This window comes from Molothrus ater, chromosome 11, assembly GCF_012460135.2.
Source record: "Molothrus ater isolate BHLD 08-10-18 breed brown headed cowbird chromosome 11, BPBGC_Mater_1.1, whole genome shotgun sequence".
Taxonomy (NCBI): Eukaryota; Metazoa; Chordata; class Aves; order Passeriformes; family Icteridae; genus Molothrus; species Molothrus ater.
The window spans coordinates 9018295-9041244 of NC_050488.2; the positions used below are offsets into that span (position 1 = coordinate 9018295).

Genomic DNA, 22950 nt, shown 5'->3' on the forward strand with positions numbered 1-22950 from the left:
AGCTATTAATATGATGCTGACCAACCATGAAAACTATCAGGAAGCCGTAATCTAAGTAGTCTAAGTAGGTTTCTAATACTCACCCATGTTCTGTTCAGAGCATTCAGTATTTACACTTCTTTTTTGGGCTAGGAAAGTGAAGCTTCCCTGTGCTTGAGGATAGTTACTTTCTGAATCTCCAAGCTGGCCTATTCTTAGTGTATCTGGGTTGTTCCTAGATACATTTCACTATTTCAGTTCTTTGAGTACAATCTAACAAACACCTGCTTTACAATCCAGGCCCTGCCCTTTGCTTTGCTGAGGATCCTGCAGCTCTGTCTCATTCCAACCATGATGCATAATCAAACCACAACACCACTCCATCACATTTCTGATCAGCTCAGGGGTACAGCTTCATCAAGCAGAAGTCTTTTCAAGCTGAACAGCTTTGCTTACACAGGGGAGGGGGGAAAAACCAAGCAAACCAAATACATCCATCATCTAAGTCACATAACTTCCAAAGGAAAAAAAAACCTCAAACTCTTTATTTTTGTTTAAAAAAATACATATTTGCAGTCATGTGCTAGTTATCATAGTTGTTACCAGTTTACATGGTTCCAAGAAACAACATAGTGCTACAGATTAAATAGTTAAGATAATTTAGGGTATGAATGGCCACTTAATAATTTCTGGATTAGAAATGCTTTTCACAGGGCGTGCAAAAAAAAAATTTTGCAAATTAGCAATTAATGCTGAAGTGGTATAGTTTATGTAACATAATAGATACATTAAACTTTTGGTCATGAGTAATTGTATACAAAACAGTATTAAAATACATTATTTTCATAAAAATACTGTTGTGACACTTTATATCTAAATAAGACATTTTTATAAAGATGGTATGAAATATTTGTTATACAAAAGCATGTTCTTATAGCAGGATTATGTCATAAGATTTAAAAAGTTCTATCCAAGCACTTAAAAGCAGAGTTGTTTTTTTTTAATAACTGTGATCCACTTGACATATAAAAGTTGATGCTGTGTGTGTACTATAGCATTATGTTTGCTCTACTTGAAACTGGTCAAAGTACAACACTGCCTTTGGAGCAGCTGAGTTCTTATATACCACTGAAACTTGTTCAAGAAGATAAAACATCCCATTCTTGTTGCTGAATATGCAAGAGGAAGGTAGTCTTTCTGCATGTCTGCTGTATGCACATACTGAGAGTAATTTCATGCTACAATCTTTTTTTGTCAGTCTGACCTGTCCAGAGGCTTTTTTCAGCTGAAGCCAACATTTTCTCCCTCCAGCCTCATCACCTCCTCACACACCCAACTGGGTAAGCCAAAATGAAGTTAAAAATGATTACAGGAGCTGACTGGTATGATCTCCAACTGAAACAGCCTGTGTATCAGCTAACTCTACCAAAATTACCCATTTTAAAATCCCTATTAGAACACCACAGTGTTCATTTCCTCTGATGTATACTGCATGCTTACATTTACATGAGTGATCCAGTTGAAATCCTGGATGTCAGCAGTTTAAAAGCACAAATTAGCATATAATTACTGTAAGGCATGTAAGAGCACCCTGATAACTGACACTGAGTGGAAGATATTTCCTTTCAGGAAATTTTTGTCAGCTGCCTTCTCTTCTTTAAAGATGCTAAATCAGTATCATTTTGGAAAGATAGTAAGAAGGAGAAATACAGAAAGTTAAGAATGGATCTGATCATTTCAGTTGCTCCTGAAACAGTTTGAAAGCTGTGATTTACCAGTAAAATACCTCAATTTTAAGGCATTCTGGCCAAATCACTACTATGTCAGTTGGACTTATCACTAGCTAAAAACTAAAAGTAAAAAACAAAGTAAAATAATCAAATACTACATCAACAGGACAGTACAGGTTCAATATTGCCTACCCCTGAGAAGGACTGGGTATAGCAGCACCAATTGGGAAACATTCTGCAATGCCAGCACTGCACTGTAGTCCTATACTGTGGCCCAGCTTCATATGCCCACAGATTATTCTTAAGAGCACTTATTTCAAACAGTATTAGACATAAAAATCCCTTTAGTTGCATTGGTATTGAGTGGAAAAAACAGTGAGAATTATATAGTGGGCTATACTGTTAGTACAGTCCATTTGTAGTGTTAATGTACTGGTTTAGAGCTGTGTTCCAAACTTGGGAAGCCACTGTCTTCTGTGAGACTGCTTGCCTTCTGGTTTTTGGCACCAAAAAAGCCCAGCAGAAATCATGTTGTGCCAGTTTTGAGCAAGATGTCCTGTAAGTCATCTGGCAGTGCCAGTATAATATCATTGATGTGTGTCTGCAGCTTTTTCAGTGTGTCAGTTTTCACAGGAAGATGTTCTCTGTCAGCTTGCAACTGCAAAGGTAAAAGAAAATAAGATTTGTACTAAAAGTGCAAGGTTACCTTAAGAAATATCAAAGTCATGTATTACAAAATCTGGAAAATGAATTCCTCATTTGCTGACTGAGTAGGAATTTGGACAACAGCAGGTTTCCCCAGCAACCACACAACAGTGAGAACACTGATTTGGACTTTAAGAAATAACAACAAAAATTGGTTTTCTTCTTCCCTGGGGATTCAGATCAGTCACAGAGTTACAGGTAATTAAAAAAACACCCAGCAATACAATGCTTCCAGCATAGCCAGATGATATTGGGAAGCCAAGTAACTGTTATTTCAGGCATGGCTGAAATGGACTGTTTCTGTTTTTCAAGCCTGAATGAATGACTGAATCGTTAAACTACCTAGATAATGATGAATATTTTCATTTGTGTACTTGCAAAACCAGCTATATAAAGCTTTTATGTAGCTAAGTAATGTTCAATTCAGTTACTTACCAGTTTATTTTTTAACTTTAAGACAAGATCCACCGTTTCTACCTCAGTATGCTTCTGACTCCAGAAAACCAAGTTCTAAAATAAAAAATTGGGCATTGAATTATTTATGGTTGCATATGTAATTCTCAAAAGAGGTCTTAATCTATACCTAATGTTCAGAATAGGTATTTTCCTTATTCCTATGCCATTTGCTAACCTCATTTTACTCATGCACTGTCTTTACTGTGAACTACAAAATCTGCTTTATTTGTACTTTACATAACAGCAAACTTTCACACAAACACAATACAAATAAATTAAAGGGGAAAAAAATCCTGCCGAACAGGCTCAGTTTGAGAAAGAGCATCTACAATGCCAAATGGCAGTGAATGATTACCAAATCAGAACTGCCAGCACAATAAAGTATTACAGTAGTTCAGGGCAGTGCTTACTGTTTCTAGGGCATTAAAGGAGATCACAGTTGATAACTAGTAAGATACAATCAAGTGAATTTTCTTATGGAAGTTCTGCTCCCCTACCCCCTACGACTTACCTAGGAAATACATTTGTTCATGTACAAAGGAACATTTATTTTGTGTGTCAAAAGAAAAAACAAGAAAGGAGCAGAATCAGTAATAAATTTGAAACACATTTCCTATTCTCTGATAAAGTTAGTGTCAAATACAGTTGGATAGAGTCTAAGTTGTATAAATGACCTGCAAATTATTTGGTCTGCTCTATTTGAATAATCTGTTTGGATTTACTACATTTTCATTGTTTGGGAATTGACAAGGCAAGGGATAAAAATAAATGGCTTTTGAGAAATAGAGCAATTTTGTTTGTTTGTTTTAAAGCTGTAGTGTTGCCTTTGTTTTTGTTCTTCTTATTCCCTCTCTGGCTGTACAATGTCTACTCCTCTGGCAATTCCTTTCTCTATCAGTTGTTCCAACTCAAATTATATTGATACCCACTTCAGCTTCTTAATTAAGGAATGGCTCTTACAACATCACAATAGTTATGTGGCATTTTGTTATATATAAACAGACTTCACTTCTAAGGTCTCCATTACTATGCATCAGTTGTAGGCTTATTTACTAAATATACCTAATTAGCTGTCAATTAGAATGTCAAATTAGCTGAATTTTTACCTTTAAAGCTACAAACCGTATTGTAACTGAAAATATGTTGTCAGGAATGCCAAGGATGGAAGCTGAATACAGTAATATTGTCAAGTAAGAGGAAAAAGCTTTTTTTTTGAGGGTGGGTGTGTGTACTTTAAAACACACAACAAACCCAAAAGTAGGTTTTGCAAAGGATGACAGTTATGACAGGTGAACTGTATTTCATATTGTTCTCTTGCTGTGTTAGTTCTAGCTCGTACTTCTTTAACTAAATCATGTTTTGCTAGATCAGGATTCACAAAACTGTCAACAATGTCACGTTCAACCTATGAAAACAGGAGTAAAAATGACTTGTGGGAGAATGTATTTTTATTACAAGATGATAAATATAATTGTAAGCACACACTTTTCTAACCTCATTACAGAGTGCTTCTAAATGAAGGGCCTCTAACTTCTGGGTCATTTCTTTCTGCCGGCTCCTAAACCAACCATCAAAGTTTGGTGATTTCAAAAAATGCCTGGTAAAACACCAAAGAAAAATACATTTTATATTTAAGTACAAGGTGGTAACAGCGTTTTCTACATCATCAAATGTAATTTGAGATTGAGTAAGATATTAGAACTCTTTCTCTATATACTTTCAAAAAGATGTAATATTCTAAAGTACAGATTAACATTAATTCTAGTAATTAAGACAAGGATTGAGAAAGAATGTAAAGAATATGTGTCTGAAACACAATAAAGATTAGGGAATTTTAGTAAAAAAGAGATCAAGGCTCAGTTCGAAACACCCTAATTTTTATCTTTGTGTTTGATTGGAAGGAGGAATCGAGCTAGAACCAGAAATAAAACCACAAATTACAGGTTTCTGTTATGTTAGCAAAAAAGATTTAAGCAAGTTAAGTATGCTTAGCCCTATCAATTTCTATTAAAGCATATATTCTAAAATAAAGTCTTACTCAAATCAGTCCTGATTGTAAGTTTCTTCAGGAAAAATAGCATTAATATTACTGATCTGTTTTGATTTTTACAATTTTTTATGCTGATGAAAGAAATTACCTGTAAAGTCCTATCCAATCTCCCTTTAAACCTGAGGTGAGCTGTGGTCCTGCTTTTTCCAATGTCTTCATGAAGTCATCTTGGCTAAACTGCCTCAGCTGTGGTGGACTCTATGGACAGAAAAAAAAATTAGTAGACCTTAATTTCTCTAATTACCAATTTCCAGCTCATTCAAATTACACTTCCTCACCTTCCAGGGTGATATGCATTTCTGCAAAGGCATTAAGCTTGCCACGTAACGTTCCTGGGGAAAGGAAAAGGAAAGGTTGTTTGCATAACCAGTATTAAAGACACACAGTCCACATGTGTGTTTACTTATTGCTTGTGACCACAGCATTTTCTCTTCCCAGTGTTAGTACAGGGTGGGGTTGTGCGTATTTACCACATGAGAAAACAAGAAGGAGCTTATCTTATATCGACTGTATTTCCCAACTCCAGAACTTTGAGCCAGCAAAGTTCAAGAAGGACACGAGGCAAAGAAGGACAGGAGGCAAATGCACACATAGAATATCTATATCCTGAACTTGAGCCACTGGTAAACAATCTCTCTTTTCTTTGGAAACAGTCCCCAGAAAGCAGACAGTCCACCCCATATCGTGGGTGATTCCAAACAGTAACCATGCTTTGTATCAAGTGTTTGGAAGAGATTTTCTGAGTCCCTTCGCCAAACATTAGAGTTAGAATTAACCCACAGAGGACTCTCTGAGCTGTGGCCATCTCTGCTCTAGCAAGGCTGGCACAGGCATGGCCACAGCCCCAGGGTGTCCAAGGTACAGGGAGTGGGGCCACTGCCTAGTGTCAGGTGTGACAGCAGGAGGCAGCTGTGCCTTGTGCTGGACCCAGGCTTCATTCCAGGGCTACACTGGAGAGCTACTGGACTGAGGGTCACTCCAGAAAAACTACTCCTTATTGCTTCTGTAAAAACCCCATTACTCTAAGAACTCACTAAAGGAATAATGAAACTTTCCGTCAGTTCCAAGAAATAGCGCCGAAGTATCACACTCTGGGCTTCTGTAGGACGCTTCTGTTGTACTCCCTTAAAAAAACCCAAAACAACAAATCACACTCAGTCTGTTACTCCAAAGTATGTAGGTAGTTGTGGTGGGTTTACTTTTTATGAATATTTATTATAATCTGTATTCATTTGCCATATGCCCACACACAGCACTTCCTACCCTGAGCCACGGAAGGAAAGCAATAGTGTCAAGTTCTTTTGTACAGACACTTGTCTTTGCAATTACTGATTTTTTTATTTTCATGTAAAGAAACTCAAAAGAAAGAAACGTTTCTATAAAGAAGTGCTTGCAAATCAGTTAAAATCAGGAAACTCTGATTCTTACACACCTCATGTGTGAGACTTTTAGACCAAAGAGACCAGAGTGGAGGTGGCAGAGGATGGAAAACCTCAAGAGATGAACAGAAAATACCTTTAATTCTCTAAATTATTAAGCTAACTTATTGAGGTTCACCATTCATATAGTCATAGGAGCTGCTAATAAGGCAGCAACTCTTCTACAATGAGGGTGTATATACATCTATTTTGTTATGAACTGGGGCAAAGGAAGCAGAATCCAGTTTCATTTCAATTACACTAAGTGCAGCCTGATATGAAACCCCTGTACAACAGTACACAAAACACACAAACCAGTTGCCATTAAGAGTGATCTATGCCATTACCTTTTGCAACTGCCTAACGATTTCTTCATCTTTGTTCAAGTATGGCTTGTAAGAGGTATAAACACCTAAAGGAAAGAAAGCAGCATATAGCCACAGGAGAAACAAGGTATACCTTTTAAAATTAAAAGACTGGCAATTTAACCCTGAAATTATTACCAGGTTTGGAGTCCAAAGTTTTTAGGTTCTTCAGTTTTTTCACTTTCACCTGCTTTGGAACTTCACCTGTCAAAACACATAAAGCCACCTTACTTGAAGACTATCTAATATTGTAAGAAACATTAGAAACATTGACAAGAATCCAAGTATATATCCAGAAACACCCAGCAAACACATGAATAACAGCAAATAGACTTTTCATTTCATATAAGTGTTCCTTGTTGAAAAGAAAAAAGAAACAAACCTGAAAACCAACAAAAACCCAAACAAGCAAAAAGAGTACTAAAAAAACTCCACAAACAAAACCAGCCAACCTTCTGAATCCAAGCAGCCAGTTAACATATAGATATATAACAGAGAATAATTATTTTCTTAATTTCATATTTTTATTCCATTTTCCCTTCTTCACCTTAGTGTAAATGCTTTTGGGAACAAATCTTTGGTAACTTGGCTTAACTGAAATTTGTATAGAAGAAAACACAATAGCAGCCATGGATTAAGTGTTGTAAGGAAATGAATTTAAGTCTCCTTTGTCATAGGCTAAGGGCTTTTGTTTTCCCAATTTATCCTGCTCCAACCAGAAGACCCTAAGCCCTGTTCACAGTCTTGCAGCCTCATCAGAACCTTCCTCCTAAATCTATTTGGATGCTCAACTTTAGAAACAGTAACAGTTAAATTGCTCTTGGAACTGCAGAGCTGGGGAAAAATGAAGGAAAAAACTGAAAAAAACATAATCAGAACCCTTCTTTGTCCCTAAAGAAATAAAATATAAATTTTTAAAGACAGGTCAGACAGATGCCTCTCTAGAACTTCCTGACTAAGCATTTCCCATAGCTACATCAAAACTAGGGTTTCATACTTGAAACTGTGTATCAGATTTGAAGGCCACCTGTTTAAATGGATTTGCAGAGTTTAATTAGGATTCTACTTTCCAAACATTAGCTACACAGCAGCAAAGTAACTCTTCCCCACACTCCACACTACCCTAAGCCCCCACAGGTATTCTGACCACAGAGAGACATGGTAGTTTAAAGTTAAGCAAAACCTTGCCTAATTATATTGAACTCAGTACACAATCCTTAATTAATTCAGTGTACTCAGAAGTTAAAATTAACTTCTTCTACAAAAATTAATTTTATGGTGTTTTATCTTAATTGCATATTTATGCATTCCCACTGTCAGAACAGTGTAGTGAACCTGCAGCAGCAAACAGCTACATTCAGGAATTTCACACAATAATTACAGTGGTAGCAATTGACATGTTATCCAAACATTACATAAAAATGCTATGCAATTGTGTAAGGAAATCATCCAGACTGAACAATTAATAATTACTGGCATATTGCCAGATTAGAAATATAGTATCAAAATATTGTCAACAACTTTTTAGATTACTGTAATATTCAAACATAGCTTTCACATGGGTCTCATATTCTGGGCTGGCTGTGACTGATTTTTTATATTCTACTCACACTAAAATTAACATCAGTAACATATTATGTCTCATTTTAATACCTTATTGGTAGAGATACAAATTCAGGATTCTGTGAAAGGTAAACCATTATTACTAATGTGTATTACTATCTTTTGCATTTAAGATACTAAATTTGAAAAGACATAGAGCAGTCAAAATTCTAATTTCACTTGACAGATTTACATCCATGACAATTTAGTTAGCATTAAATTAAATAAATGGAACATAATTACATGTGTTTGTAAATAAATAAGCACACAGTTAGATCCCTTTGCACAGGATTGTAGAAAATATTTTTATTTTACCTGGAAGTTTGATATCTCCAATTCGGATGATGTGAGGCCAGTGCTGAAGTGTTTTAGCAAAAAAGGGATTTGTCACCCCTAGAATGACAGATGGCCTAGAAAAGTAATGACAGTGATTAAAATATGACAGCAAGAGCTTCAGCCTTAACAAACAGAAAAGGTCAACTTAAATTATTAACTTGAAATTATTTTCCTTTGGTATTTAAGAGTTACATTTTAAATTGCACATAAGAGGACAAATGTTTATCAAAGTTTCAATGTTTTAGAAAATAAGACAAGTATCTTAAAGTACAAACAATAGCAATTGTTGAATAGAATAAAAATGACATAATTTGCTTAGACTTGGTTAAATTCTGCCCCATTTGCAATGGTGAGAACAGCACACTGTAATTGCGGTTTTGCGATGTGTTGGTTTTTAGTTTTTTTTTTTTAATGAGCAGGAATCTGACCCATATTTGAAAGACAAATTGCTACTTTTCAAGGTTTGATGATAACAAACTCTCAGTACTTGAATGTGCATGTCATTAAGAAAATGAGACACTTAATATGCCACTTGCTTTAAGCAGCAGTTATCAAGTGATGCAGCACGAGCACTTGAAGAGCACTGTGCCCCAGCTCACACTCTGCCAGATTTTTCTGCCTGCTCTGTGCTTGGGGCACACAGGGAACAAGGGGCAGTAAGAGCACAGTGCTGCAGCACAGGCCTGCAAGATTTGGGATTTATAGCACTGATAGGATGAGGTATGAACATGTTTTTCAATAGAGTGGTTGCCATCTATTTTTCAGTCAAATATCAACTAAGGAATATAGCAGTAAGTCTCACTGAAACTGCCATCTTTAAAATAGTTTATCATCATTTTGTTAGACTGGTCTTAAAAATCCCAAAGTTTAACACTTTCTGTACACTACCCATAAGTTTCCCTGCTTGCCTCTATTATGAAAATAATACAATACACAGACTTGGCATCATTTGGATTCTTCACCTTCTTAGAGCCATGGTTTTAAAAACCTATCTCAAATATTTCCAACTTTTTGTTTTCCATAAGAAAGTCAGGGCAATTTCAGCTCTATTTCAAATACTAATCCCTGTAGCGACCAACCTTTTTATTTTGCTACAGAAAAGTGGATGGAATTTCAAAACATGGGTTACTAAAGTTTAACCAAATTCTTCCTGGAATTATTTTTAGAAAGTAAATTACATACTGCATAACCATTCCCATGGAACACAATCTAAAACATATTGCCTGTGTTTATGTGTTTCTCCACTGCTCCATCTCTGGCAATACACCAATTGAGAGGAACACTATGGTAAAAAAAACAACAAAGCAAACAAAAATTCCAAATCAACAACCTCTGCCTGTTCTGACATTAGAAGAAATTTATCTATTAAAAGATCACTGAATCTAACAAATGCACTCCATTCCAAAATCAAGCTGCATTTAAATAACATATATTAAGAAATACTGGACGGTGTATGCTCTCAAAATAACAGCAGGATTTAAAAAAAATAAAGGGAGAAAAAATGTGTCCTTAAAGCAGTTTCAAACGTCACTAGTTTTGGACATTCACACTCTTAAAAAAATAATTTCTGACTTATTTACATTAATAACCTAATAAATTTAGTGAAGAGATATTTGATTTTTAAATTGTCTCAACTAGGACTTAGCTTTACAAAATAGCCATATGGATGTTGAATTCTACAAGTCACTTTGTTTAGCAGTTAATTAAAAATTAAAACACAGCAGAATTTCCCAAGGAGCTACTCTGGAGTTGGTGTTGCACAGACAAACCCTTATGGAAAAGCAAGAACTTTTCTTGGGTTCATCTTGCAGTTTGAGTTATTCTGTAGAGAAGTATCCTATGAAACTCAAGCCTGGTTTAATTATGGCATTGTTTTGTAACTTCTTTGTCTTATCTAACTGGAATAAAAACTTAAATCAACTAATTGCTGTACTCTGCATGACAATCTCACCAAAAGAAAGAAACTAGTCTAAACCTAATTCTCTAATTATAGAAATCCAGAATAGTTAAACAGTATTTTAATACAAATTTATGAGTAGCTTTGAGCAACATCTTCTCCAGAGAGTTGGATTTACTTACGGGGCTTGTGTGCGAGTTGTGTATTCTTTGAATTCACTGTCATGGATGGTGAAGTATGGCCTGAAATCACTGCAGTACTTCAGTGGTGAAATACAGCTGCAAGGTACAAGAAGGATGAGCTTGATTTATGTACTCAGCGCAAACTTTCATGAAATACACAAGCAAATCTAAAATTTGTAATGCTTTATCACACAGATCAATAAAGGTCCACTCAGCTGGAATCTTACACCAACTCCTCAGCCACAGTTAGAAAGCTCTACTACATTTACCTAACAAGGGCCAACACAGTTTCTGAAGATTCTGCTGGTGATGGTGCCATCACAACAAGTGGTTCTCCCAGCAGCACCAGCTCCCAAAGCATCTGAATGTGGAAGAACACTGGACAGAAACACCTAAAAACAGATTGAGTCATTTTAATACATTTGAGATCATAAAATACTATTTCTTCTGGTTAATAAAGGTATAAAGAAAAAGTTTGTGGTAATATTTAATTAGTAATTTGAAAAACATAAAATACTCTTGTAAAATGGAGCATTTAATGAACTTGTTTATTTATTGCAATTTCAGCCTGTATATTGTCGAAAACTGTGTTTTAGCAAACTTTACAGAAAAAAATATTAAAAGCAACACTGATACATGTTAGCTTACAAGCCATGAGATGTGTTAAGGAACTGCTATAAATCAAAACCATATGGGAGTTCACAGCTAGGAATTAACCAGTCCAAGCTCCTACCTGAAAAGATCTACTTCATGAACAGTCGGTAAAGCCATGGAGATCTGAGCATCTGCCTAAAAGACATCGCAATGCTTGGTTTTTAGTCATCAGAACACCTAGGTATTAAATGAAATGGTTTCCCTTAAATGCTTACAGACAGTAGACAGGATATAGTCTAATTACTTATGTACTGCTGCAGTATATAGTACATTATCTCCACAACTACCTTTGTGTTCTATGAGCAAGACATCTCCCAAGACACCCCCTCCACCCCCCCACCATTAACAGGCATGTGGCTTTCAGTCCAGAAAATCTATAAAACACTGAAGCTGTTTTGAGCAACTGCACATGAAGACACAGAGAGATTGGTTTTATAAACATCTTCTATGGCTAAAGACTTTTAATTCTGTATTCATCCTCAAAAAAACCCAAACTATCCAAACTTTAAAAGGATGTTCAGGTTAGTAATTGTGTCAGCCAACTGTCTTCTTCCAGGACCTGGATATCTCTCCCTGCTCAGGGTAACTGGGTTAGAATATCCTTTCTATGAAGAATCCAAATCTGGACTACTCCATTCAAAGTTTCAAAGATTGTGGATTTCATTATTATCATAGATTATTATGATTTGCTACCCATCTTTTCTAACTAACAAGTTTAAAGAAGGAAAGCAGATCTCTGGCTTTGTTTGGGGCTATATACAATATCAGCATCTAATCACTACCTGGTGCATATTCTGTACTATCGGTGTTGTCCCAGGCTTGTCACGATATGTTGGAATCCGCAACTTGGAAAGAAAAAGAAAGATTTAATTTCCCCTGTATTGAATCCAGCAGACAGTTCAAATGCTGACTTAGAGAAAATCTGTAATACTTTGAGAGGATGTACTACAGCATGATGCTTATTTTCCCTACAGAACTTCCACCTACAGAATTTCCAGTAGCAAATTGACTCATAGAATATGAAAACAATACTCCAGTTTAAAAAGAGACTATTGGCAAAGTGAGTCAAAATTGTAGCTGTAATTTCAATAAAAATACCTCTAAATTTTGGAAAGAATGATCTGAAATAAGGTCTTGGAGGTTTAGGATGGTACAGAATTACTTTTAGAAAAAATTCTCTCCTAAAACATCAAGACGCTAAGGCAAGAGAGACTTGCCAGAATCCAAATAGTCTGAACATGTGAGGCTTCCCTGAACTCACAGCTTGCATCTGTAGGTCTTGAGTACTACAAATTGAATCATAGTGGAAATGGATGTCATTTACACACAACACTTAAAACTGCCCAAGCAGTATAAAAACTAGGGACAATATCACTGGACAGTAATTATGGCTTCACTCAGTTTAGGAATGCAATTTCAGTTCTCATGGGTAAGAATTATTGATGAGATAAATGCAGGCAATACCCAAAGACATATCTGACACTCCTCATCACACAGCATTCAGAACCATTCTATTAAAATTCTGATTTAGTATAGTTTCAGAAACTTCTTTCTCTCCCTGGTAAAGCACACTTCTTTCTATAAACTTGAGAGTATCTGCTGAGAAGGTACTTCTGGCTGTAACCTCCAACTTCAGCAAATTCATTTAACTGCACTTCATATGGATTATGAAATTAATACAACTCCCAGAGGCCCAGTTCTTAACCACTGTTCAAACTCAACAGTTCTTCACTATGCCCTAGATATAACTTCTTTAATGGCTTTCTTCTGACATATTTCACTGCCATTAAAAATATAAACAGCACAAGCAATTATTTCTGGTGTGTGGGACAAAAAAGATTTTTACTTGTCAACTTTAAGGAATGAGAATGATTTTCATTAACGTATTTAATTTGCTTGACTTGAATTTAACTCTCAATACTTGAGTGCTAATTATGTTTGTCAAATCAAACATGAAGTCTCCTAGAATGCAAATTCCAGAGGGATAATACAGACACTGCAACTAGTAGTTGTATTGAAACATCACTTTTTAGTAACTACTAAAATTAAATATTAACCTCAGCACTATAAAAGATCCTCCCCTCCTCCCCTCAATTAAAGCACCTAATCAGGATCTGCCAGACCTTCACTCTGAGTGCTGTAAACATCTACTCCTGTTTGGAAGAACAGGACAATGAAAACAAGGCACAAGGCAGTGAGGAACTGTACAGTGAAAGGTGGGGAAAACAGCCTCAGAGAAGAACAAGTGCAGGAGTCCTCACCTTCATTATGAGACCCATAAGAGGCAACTGCAGAACTTTCCCTGGAACTGGTGGTGGCCAACGATCAACGTCACTGCAAACTGAAAGAAAAATACCAGAGTTTCTGCAAGCTATAAACCATGATCACAGAGTCACCTTTGTGCACACTGCAACTTGAAATTAGTGCTAATAATCCACAGCAGTCCTACTTGTCTCTCAATCACACTAAAGTTTTACAGCCTTTTGGACATTATGTATTATTCCATTAGAACTATAAAGATTTTCATTTCAAGAAAACAGTGTTCTCTGGTCTTCCAATTTTTGCAATAACAAGACTTAAAATTAGTTGAAGAAACATTACCTGAGAAACCATGAAAGTACATACTAAAAAAAATTGAAAAGAACACCTCCATTTATGTATATTGGCCACTGCAGAACCAATGAACACCAGCAGTTAAGGAAAAAGCTGGTTTGTAGCTGGCTACAAAGTTTTCCAGCATTTTCTTGTAAACCATTATGAATATAAAACATAATTCTCATCGTTTCTGCAGAGCTTATTTTGCTCATAATACAACCTCTCAAGAAAACAGGTGATTGAAAAATGCAATTCTTTCATGGTTTACACAAATTGTTTCTCAGTGAAAACACAAAGCCATGAAAGCTGTATGGGGCAGGCACAGTACACAAAACAGAGCTCTTCCAGGCAAAGAGCAAATAACTTTTCTATTTGTCTTTCTCCAGCTCTTTCAGCTCTGCAGTGAGGCTGAGGCACCTTGTACCAGCGCTGCTCTGTCACTTTTTCCATTTGGTCAAAAAACAAACAAATCACACACAAAAAAAACCAAACCTCAAGCAAGATGACATTTGTACAGCTGCTTAGCAAAAGCTGTCAGACTGCCCAAAAGGACTTGGGCGGTGAAGAGTGCAAAGTAAGGATTGCCATCAGCTCCTTGTGCTCAGCAGCTGGTCCTGAAACACACAGCAATCCTCGATGTGTTTCAGGAGGGACCTCCAACTCTCCCAGGGAAGATCCAGAATTCAATTAGCTCTGTTCAATGATCTAGAAGTCAAGCCAGTTTGCTAAAATTTCAACCCTCTACCCTGCAAGAAGACAAAACCACAAACTAGAACACGACAGTGTTGTTTATTTCTCCAGAAGAAGTATGTGATAGTGTAAGAGTTCAACATTGTAGGACCACTACCTGCTTCCAGGAAAGCTTCACTCTTTTCAAAATATTCTGGTGCAATTTGCTTAAGCATGGTACGAAAGAGATGGACATAAGGCAGCTTGCTGATGAGGACCAGCGACTGGAATAAAGAGGAACAAAACAGATTTTCAGTCAACATCAGCACTTGCCCTCAGTTCTACTGCACCTGTTACCCTCAGACAACTCCAAGCAGGACTCCTCTCACACATGCAAGCCAACCACACGCCTGACTACAGGCAAACTGCAAACAAACAACTCCCAAAACTAGCCAACTTTTTTTTTTAAACATAGACACAAAACTATCTCTTCTGACAGCATAGCTGATGTAAAATTAGACCAATTTACTATAAATTAACAACTAATTTAGTTAGAGAGCAAGACAGTTTTCCTGTTCCTCTGCAGTCACTGAAAAATAATTTCTAAATTAATATTTTCCTAAAAGAACTGAAATTACCTTCTGGAAATACCCTCTTTTTAATGATTTGTCTCGAACTTGTCTGAAATACACATAGCCATAGTAATATGCTGAGTCTTTCTGCAAAACAAAGGAAAGAATTCAATACAACCACCTGTTACTGCCCTCCTTTTTGAAGCATTCAACATACAGTTTAAAAGCCTATTCCCCTGTGAGCTCCAAAGCTGATTAGATACAATAAACTAGAAGGATTACTGTGTTTATTAACATTCTCTTCTTTAGTAAGTACTTCAAAGAGAAAACATCATCATGGGGAAACAGCTGTGCTTTCTGGGTTTACTATTTTTATATCTATATTCTCCTGACACAGTGTGAAACCAAAACCAGAAATAATTTCTTGAGGAATAAAGCAACTTTTATAATTCTGCAAAGTAGCACTAAAAAGATTTTAGCAGTTAAAAATCTTAAAGCTCTCACTTGAAGAGATAAAACCCAGTCTTTTTACAAAAGATTCTTGGAATATTAAGGAAGTAGGCTGTCACATTTCAAAGACATCAGCTTTATGCTTCCTACAAACAAGAATTCAAGTATTTGCCACATAAACAGAACTAAATTGAGTTTGAGAATCAGGCTCCCAGAGGCCTCAATATTCCCTATGGACATGATGAGAACAACTTTTGGCCACTACCCCTTTTAGGTAACTGCTCCAGCTTCAAAACTGAAGGGTGGAAACTGAGACAGCCCAAGTTGCTTGGAATTGTTTAAATTAACTTATAAAGCACTTCATATTTCCACAACAGTAATGGTTCTTACAATTTGATCTACAGGTTTCTAGACAATAATGAAATAGATCTGGGTGTCAATTTAATTCCTTGTAATCCAAAAACCATACTTATAAAACAAAGAATAGTTAACGAAATTTATTATGATTATAATAATATGCTACAACAAACAAAGTGAGTTTTGACTTCAGGACAACTAGTTCAGAGATTTTTCTTTTCAAACATTGTATTTAAAGGTGAAGACCCACAAATTAACACTACCCAAAAGAAATTTAACTTCATTTTTTCTCATTTCCAACCTTTAAGTAAACTGGTAGATCTCTATCCAATTGGTCCAGAAAACAACAGAATGAGACTTTCCTTCCAGGAGACCGTCGGAATCTAAAACAAAATTGTGTGTCCCCAAGACAACCTACATGGGGAAGAGATAAATGACATGCAGTATTCTGAGTTTGAGTCTTGTTTAACATGAGCACTTGCTTACAGCCAAAGAGGTATCAGAGTTTTGGTTCATTTATCTTGCACTGCCCTTGTGAACATTAATATATTTATAATTTTATAAGTGGCAAATTTGGCATCTTTGCCAACAGTAAATTATACTATCTGCAACAAGGAAAAAAACAATTATGTCCTCAAACAGGTCAAATGGCTCTTCTCCTACTGCCATTCCCCATTTCATTGGCATGCCTGCATAGTTTTGATCATCTTAGCCATGTCATTGCTCTGCTACATGGCTGCACTTTACCTCTTCTTCTGACACCATACAGTTCATACAGAAGTCACACTGTAGGAGTGCATTATGCTCATCTGTAACTCCACAGGCAGGTCTAGGATTCATCATTTTGAAAGCTGCAAAGTTAAGTGCTGAAAACTGAGTGAAATTGAGTAGGACTTCTCAGTAATATCCCCAAGGAGCAAAGCTTTCCTTCATTTCTATCAAAATTAATTTCTTCGAGAAAAATGTAACAAATTCTCTGCTGAACTGTTTCACCAGACTTGAAAGTTCCATTTCACCTTCTCTTTCAGTCACACCCATTCTGCTGCAGCAAGCACAGAGAGCCCAGCCCCTGAGCCCGATGCCCTGGCTGTGCAGAGTAACAGTGACATGCACAGAGCACCCAGGGCTGAGCCTCAGAGCCCCTGGAGCTGCACTCAGAAACCCTCCATGCACCACAACGAAACCAAAAGTAGCAAAACACGGTGAGATGGGACCGTGAATTCAAACAGGTGACAAGTGCTCAGCAAGGATGCAATGATAAGAAAAACCACACCACTAAATATTTGCTTCAACTTTTCAAAGCTCCTTCCCTTCATCCAAAGGAAAAAAGCCCTCATCAACTATTATAAAAACCTACACACAGAAGACCTAAATTACCCTTAATCATTACTATGTTCAAATATCATTCAGAATATGATGTCTTCTTATTTAACAAGCTCTTTCAGAGAAGACTGGTGAATGTCTATTCTCTTTTCAATTATCCAGGCAGAGTAGGTAAAGCATTGTTTTAAAAATAACTGTACTGCAAAACTCAGCTGAAAACCACAAGTGTTGTGATCTAGTAGCTCATTAAATCAATTTTCTCCTCTAAATTCCCAGCCACAAGTACTGACATAATATCTCTTTGTACTATTAACAGAAAAAAATTGAATTAACCTTTTGAGCCATGAAAACCTGGGATGGGCTGACCTCAAATTTAGCTGCAAGCTAGTAACTTCTTTCACTGCTCTATTACATAAAGCTTTTCTTTTTATGCTAAGGCCTATGATGAAAAAATAAATCCTGACAGGATACACTTGCAGCCTTGTGGAAGGCAGGTTTTACATAGGTTATTCCCTCTACATCATTTGAAACTTAAGCCTACCAAGAATGATCAAGAACCAACAATTCTTAATAGGGACATCATAAAAAGCAAAAAAGTGGAATTTTTCCCTGCTGAAAATAAAACCTCCTCACATATACCTATTCTACCTGAAGTAGAATACTACACTCTTATTTGAAAAAATACATGAAAAATTTTTAAGAAAGCAACCTTTGCTCCTAAGACACGATTTTGTACCTTCAAGATACCTTTTAAAGACTAAAGATACTTATCACCATTAACAATGACAGTAATTAGAAGACACAGTTAACTCCTAATTCAGTAACAGAAAGAAGATGTGCTTCTATTTGCATACAAAATAGCAAGAACAGAGAAAATACCTTAATTTTAGTGACATTTAGACAAAGGAGAAAAACTAGCCAAAACACTTTGTAAAATTACATAAGAGAGAGCTCACACACATTAAAAGCACATCTGCATCACTCCCTATCCAAGCTGTCATACTGCAGAGCATCCAAAATCACAGAGTCACTGCAGTTACAGGCACAATGCTGGTCCTGCAAGTTTTGACTTCTGTATAGAAATAAATGTGAGAGGAAGTGTCTGAACTTCTGTAATTTCTTTTTGCAGGTGGTCCAACCTATCAGCCACATGCCCCAATTTCTCCTTGGCAGCAGAAGAGCAGAAGTTTAGATTTGAGAATAATTTAACAAGCAGGATCACACACAGCTACAGGCACAGCAAGAATGGAGAAGATAGCTGAGGTTTTCCTTTCACAACTGTTCTTTCTAAATGCTTTTGAATTTAAAAGTCAGTTTCACTGTTATGAACTTAGAAAATGTACATTTAGTCCTTTACGAGAAGAGGGTCCCATATACTTCCATTTATTTTATTAAATCGTTCAAATTCCATGCCTACTCTCCTCTCTACAGAGACAATGCTATTATTTTGTTTAAAGAGCAAGATTAAGATGTTCATTCTTTACCTGCCAAGTATTCTGAAACATCTGCACAAATGTCATCTGGAAGGTCTTACACACTTACATAAACCAGAGAAGAATCCTCAGACCTTACTGCAATGCAGACAGTTGCAGTTTTATATTTAACCTTAGCTGCAACATTTCTGTATTGCAATGTTAATTAAGATATATAAATACGTATTTGATCTAAAGCCCAGAACACATCCTGTCAAATTCTTTTTTAACACAGTTTAGTCCAACAACAGACTACAGAGAGAAGAAAGCACTTACCCGAATTAGAATCTGGAAAAGACAAATAGCAAATATTGGTTTTCTAAAGGGTAGGGAAAAGAAAAGACAGCTGTTATATTTCCTGAGATACAATATATTTATATTTCCTAAGCTAAAACCAAATGATATATAGCAACTATGACTTACCTCTTTATCTGTGAGTTTGGAATGTGGAGGATATATCACCTACAGGAAAAAAACAGTATTATTTTATTTGAAAATAAGCTGGGTATAAGCAATAAGTCTCCATCAAATATTTTAACAGTACAACACTCAAACACCTTCCAAGCTGTAAGACATTTTCAATTGTAAGCTATTAATATTATGTCTCAGTTCTTATCTTCATATGCTTTTAAGCTTTCTTGATCACCCATCTTTACAAGGTATTTTGGATGCCAGTTAGAGACCACACACATTCATTTAAAAAGGTACATTCAGAGTGCATATTCTGAGTAGTTGAGATTTTTGGTGCAAAAGGTCTCAAAGAACAGCAAGATTACGTCTTTTAGATTTAACTTGTACATGCAAAATACTGTAGATTATTACATTTAAAGCAAACACACATTGTGTGAAAAAATCTGTTGCAATCAAAAGTCAGGCTGGAGTAACCACAATTCAACCACAAAACATGATCTATATTATTACCTGCTCCTGGAGGATGAACACTAGTCCCTAATGGCAACTGTGAAGCTCAAGGAATAAACTCATGGCTTTTTGTACTAACAGAAAAACAAACAGATCATGGAGTAAGCTTGCACAACACAGAAATCAAAAATGATGCAACACAACTAAGATGCGGAAGCACAGTTACTTCAGAAAAGAAAGGATGTACAAAATCAGATTATGCAAGCAGGTGGGAATTGAACATACAGGAAAGAGGACAAACCTCAGACACCTAAATTTCAACCAAAAAAGTCCTCAAAACAACCCACAATGCACTCCAAAACTCCTGAAATGCTTGGCTAGCTTATAAGCAGAGGAAATTTGACATAAATTCCAGGACTATGTTTTAAAAAGGTTTCAGGGCTTCCAAAGATGGGAGCTAGTTGAAGAGCAGAAGTTCAATGCAGGAACAGCAGCTTCATGCAGTCCTCATCTCACCATACAGCTAGCATCCCATTATCTCATTTAATCTTGTTCTGCTCAATGTAAGTACATTTATTTCCTGGAAACACAACGCTATCCTACTCTATAGAAAACAGCAGATATACTCACTGGCTGATCTCTGACTAAGCACCTTTCTGTCCTCCAGCCATAAAATCTCCAGGGCATTTTTTTCTCTCAGTCTCCTATCAAATGATGTCCAGCTGTGTAAGACACGATTAGCACAACTGAAGCTGAAAGCAGACACCAGTGGAACACCTGCATTCTGCACGGAGTAAACCTATTACTGCCTCTTTTCCTTTGCTATCTTACAGCTAAGCAGCTGTACACTAAATGTCACTTTCAGAAGCTGAATGATGCTGAATTATCCACATTTAGTCAGAAGACTGGCATACAGACTTGAATTCATACTCATTCTCCTCACTAGCAGGTGTTTCTTCCCAGAATTCCTACATAAATTGAAGCTAATTATTCTTCCTGCAGCTACATACTGGGGGAAAAAAACCCCAACAAAACAGGCCTTAGTTCTGTAGACATTTAAGTCTCCTTTTATGCATCCAGTGAAGTTAATGTGACTGCCAACTGAGAAGTCTCAGCCACGACAGAGGCTGTGCTGCCTTCAGCCACCGAGCACAACAGCTGCCCAAGTCACAGGTTATACAGAATCCTTTGTCTTTGTTGTTAACACCACCTTATAACGTCAAAGGAAGAGAACTCAGATAATTAACACAGTATCCTGGTTTTATCTGCATTTCTTTGTGGCCAACAGTTATGTATTCTACATACTGTAACAGCCTGCTTGAATTTTAAGCCAGTCTGCCATGCATTTATACTGGCACCCTTTAAGGCAAGGGCAAGAAAAAGACACTTTCCCTGCAGACCAAGAGTTTGCTGCGCAGTCACGTGGTGAACAGGGCGAAACAGGATGTGAAACTGACCCGAACAATAATTCTTCTTTCCATTTCCCAGCACTGTGAGCTCCCTGTGCCCTCCCAAAGCGGTGCCACGGCTGTCCCTGCCCTCCCAAAGCGGTGCCACGGCTGTCCGTGTCCCTGCCCTCCCAAAGCGGTGCCACAGCTGTCCCTGCCCTCCCCGAATTGTGCCACAGCCTCCCTGCCTGTTGCACACAGGGCACAGCCGGGAGTCGCAGCCGCAGCAGTGACACTGCCAGGGGCCGGCATCCAGCTTGTGCTGAAGGAAAATGCTTCAAACCCGCAGAGAACCTTCTCGCACACCTCAGCGACCTGGCGAACTGTTAATTATGAAGATCACTCACATACTCCTTATTATCACATTTTTAACACCTAGATGCCATAGAAATCAGCACTATTCGTACTCAAAGAAAACCGACGATGTACTTCATATAAATCTCGGGACGCGATGCAAACCATTTAAAAGCGCCACTGCCAGCACAAGCAGCACCATGAGTAGAGCTGCACCAGCCTCACCCGGGACAGCCGAGCCGGTTCACCGGGGCGCTGCCCCGCTCGCCGCTCCGGGGCTCCGCACAACCACGCTTCCTCCAGCACGGCCGAGCTTCCCCCGCCTCTGTGCAACACCGGGGCCAGAGGAAGCGCCCGATTCCGCCAGGGCCCCGCCGCAGCCCGCAGGGCGAGCGGTGCTCCCCGCTCGCCGCCGCACGTACCTCCACGGCCTGGCCCAGCTCCAGGTCGAAGCCCACCACGCACACGCAGTGCAGCCAGGCTGAGAAGCGGTCCCAGGGCAGCAGCGACAGGCACTGGTCGGGACTCTCCGGCTCCGCATCCTCCGCAGCCACCTCGGCACCGCCCGGCCCCGGATCCGGGGCCCGCTCCCACCGCGACATGGCCCCGACCCCGGCCCCGCCGCGCGGAGTCAGGTGACTCGCGTCGCCCCGCCCGCTCCCCCCGGAGCCGCTCGGAGTGGGAGGGGCCAAGCGGGCACCGAGGGGAGGCCAAACCATTCCTGCGGGGAGTGGGGGGGGGTGGGGGGCCGTAGGGCGGTAGCGCCCCCGTGCGGCCCGCCAGGGAAGGGCTGCAGTGCGCTCGGCCCGGCCCGGCCCGGCCCGGCACCTCCAGGCGGGCACCGGGCGGGCCGAGCTGGTCGGGCGGGGACAGCAGCTCCTCTCTCGGGGCTGCGGACACCGCACCGGCCCCGGGGAGCCCGCCCCAGCGGTGCTGAGCAGAGTGCTCGCGAGGGCAGCTCTGCAGGCAACGCATTAGTCAGCTTTCTTTGCTCTTTGACATGTCAGTGACAGCACCTGCTGGGGACGCCGTGGCCGCCAAGTAATGAGCAGGCGGCGTGTCTCCATCGTGAGCTATGCACCGCTGAGCACGGCACGGGAGGGAGATGGAAATACCTCTCTGGCTGATGGCTGCACAGCTTCACCCTCACAGGATCACTGGGATGATAATAAAAAAAGCATCCAAATCTCTTAAACCCTCTTTTATTGCCTTAGCCAAAGCCCAAGCTCTTTAATAATGTAAGAGCTTTCAAATAGTCTTTTAGGACAGTCCAACAGCTATTTATATTTCATTATGAAACATTTTGTAGAGGTAAAAGTGCTAAATAGCTACTTTATTTAACAAAATAAAAAAAAAAAAAAAGCATTCACCTCCCCCAAAACTCCTGACCTCTTTTAATTTAATTATTCACACTAGACTGTTGGTTGACTGCTACTAGAACAGCTTCAGCAGCAGTAGGTGTAGATGAGCTGCTACCTGAATCACTACATGCCATTTTTTTCTCCAGAACAGGAGTTGCAAATATTAAAACCAAG

At 38.4% G+C, this 22950-nt stretch overlaps 1 protein-coding gene across 1 annotated transcript; it reads right to left on the reverse strand.

The window, feature by feature from the left end:
- Nucleotides 1–501: 501 nt before the first annotated feature.
- On the reverse strand, nucleotides 502–22032 carry DENND6A (DENN domain containing 6A). The gene is made up of 20 exons (XM_036391278.2): nucleotides 21838–22032; nucleotides 19236–19274; nucleotides 19089–19131; nucleotides 16319–16431; nucleotides 15277–15357; nucleotides 14817–14922; nucleotides 13636–13715; nucleotides 12157–12219; nucleotides 11454–11509; nucleotides 10990–11112; nucleotides 10721–10816; nucleotides 8621–8715; nucleotides 6842–6907; nucleotides 6686–6750; nucleotides 5955–6044; nucleotides 5199–5252; nucleotides 5009–5118; nucleotides 4365–4467; nucleotides 2850–2924; nucleotides 502–2367 (listed from the first exon to the last, which is right to left on the reverse strand). The coding sequence occupies exons 1-20, from the start codon at nucleotides 22015–22017 to the stop codon at nucleotides 2236–2238; spliced, it is 1770 nt and encodes a 589-aa protein (XP_036247171.1). The 5' UTR covers nucleotides 22018–22032; the 3' UTR covers nucleotides 502–2235.
- Nucleotides 22033–22950: the final 918 nt, after the last annotated feature.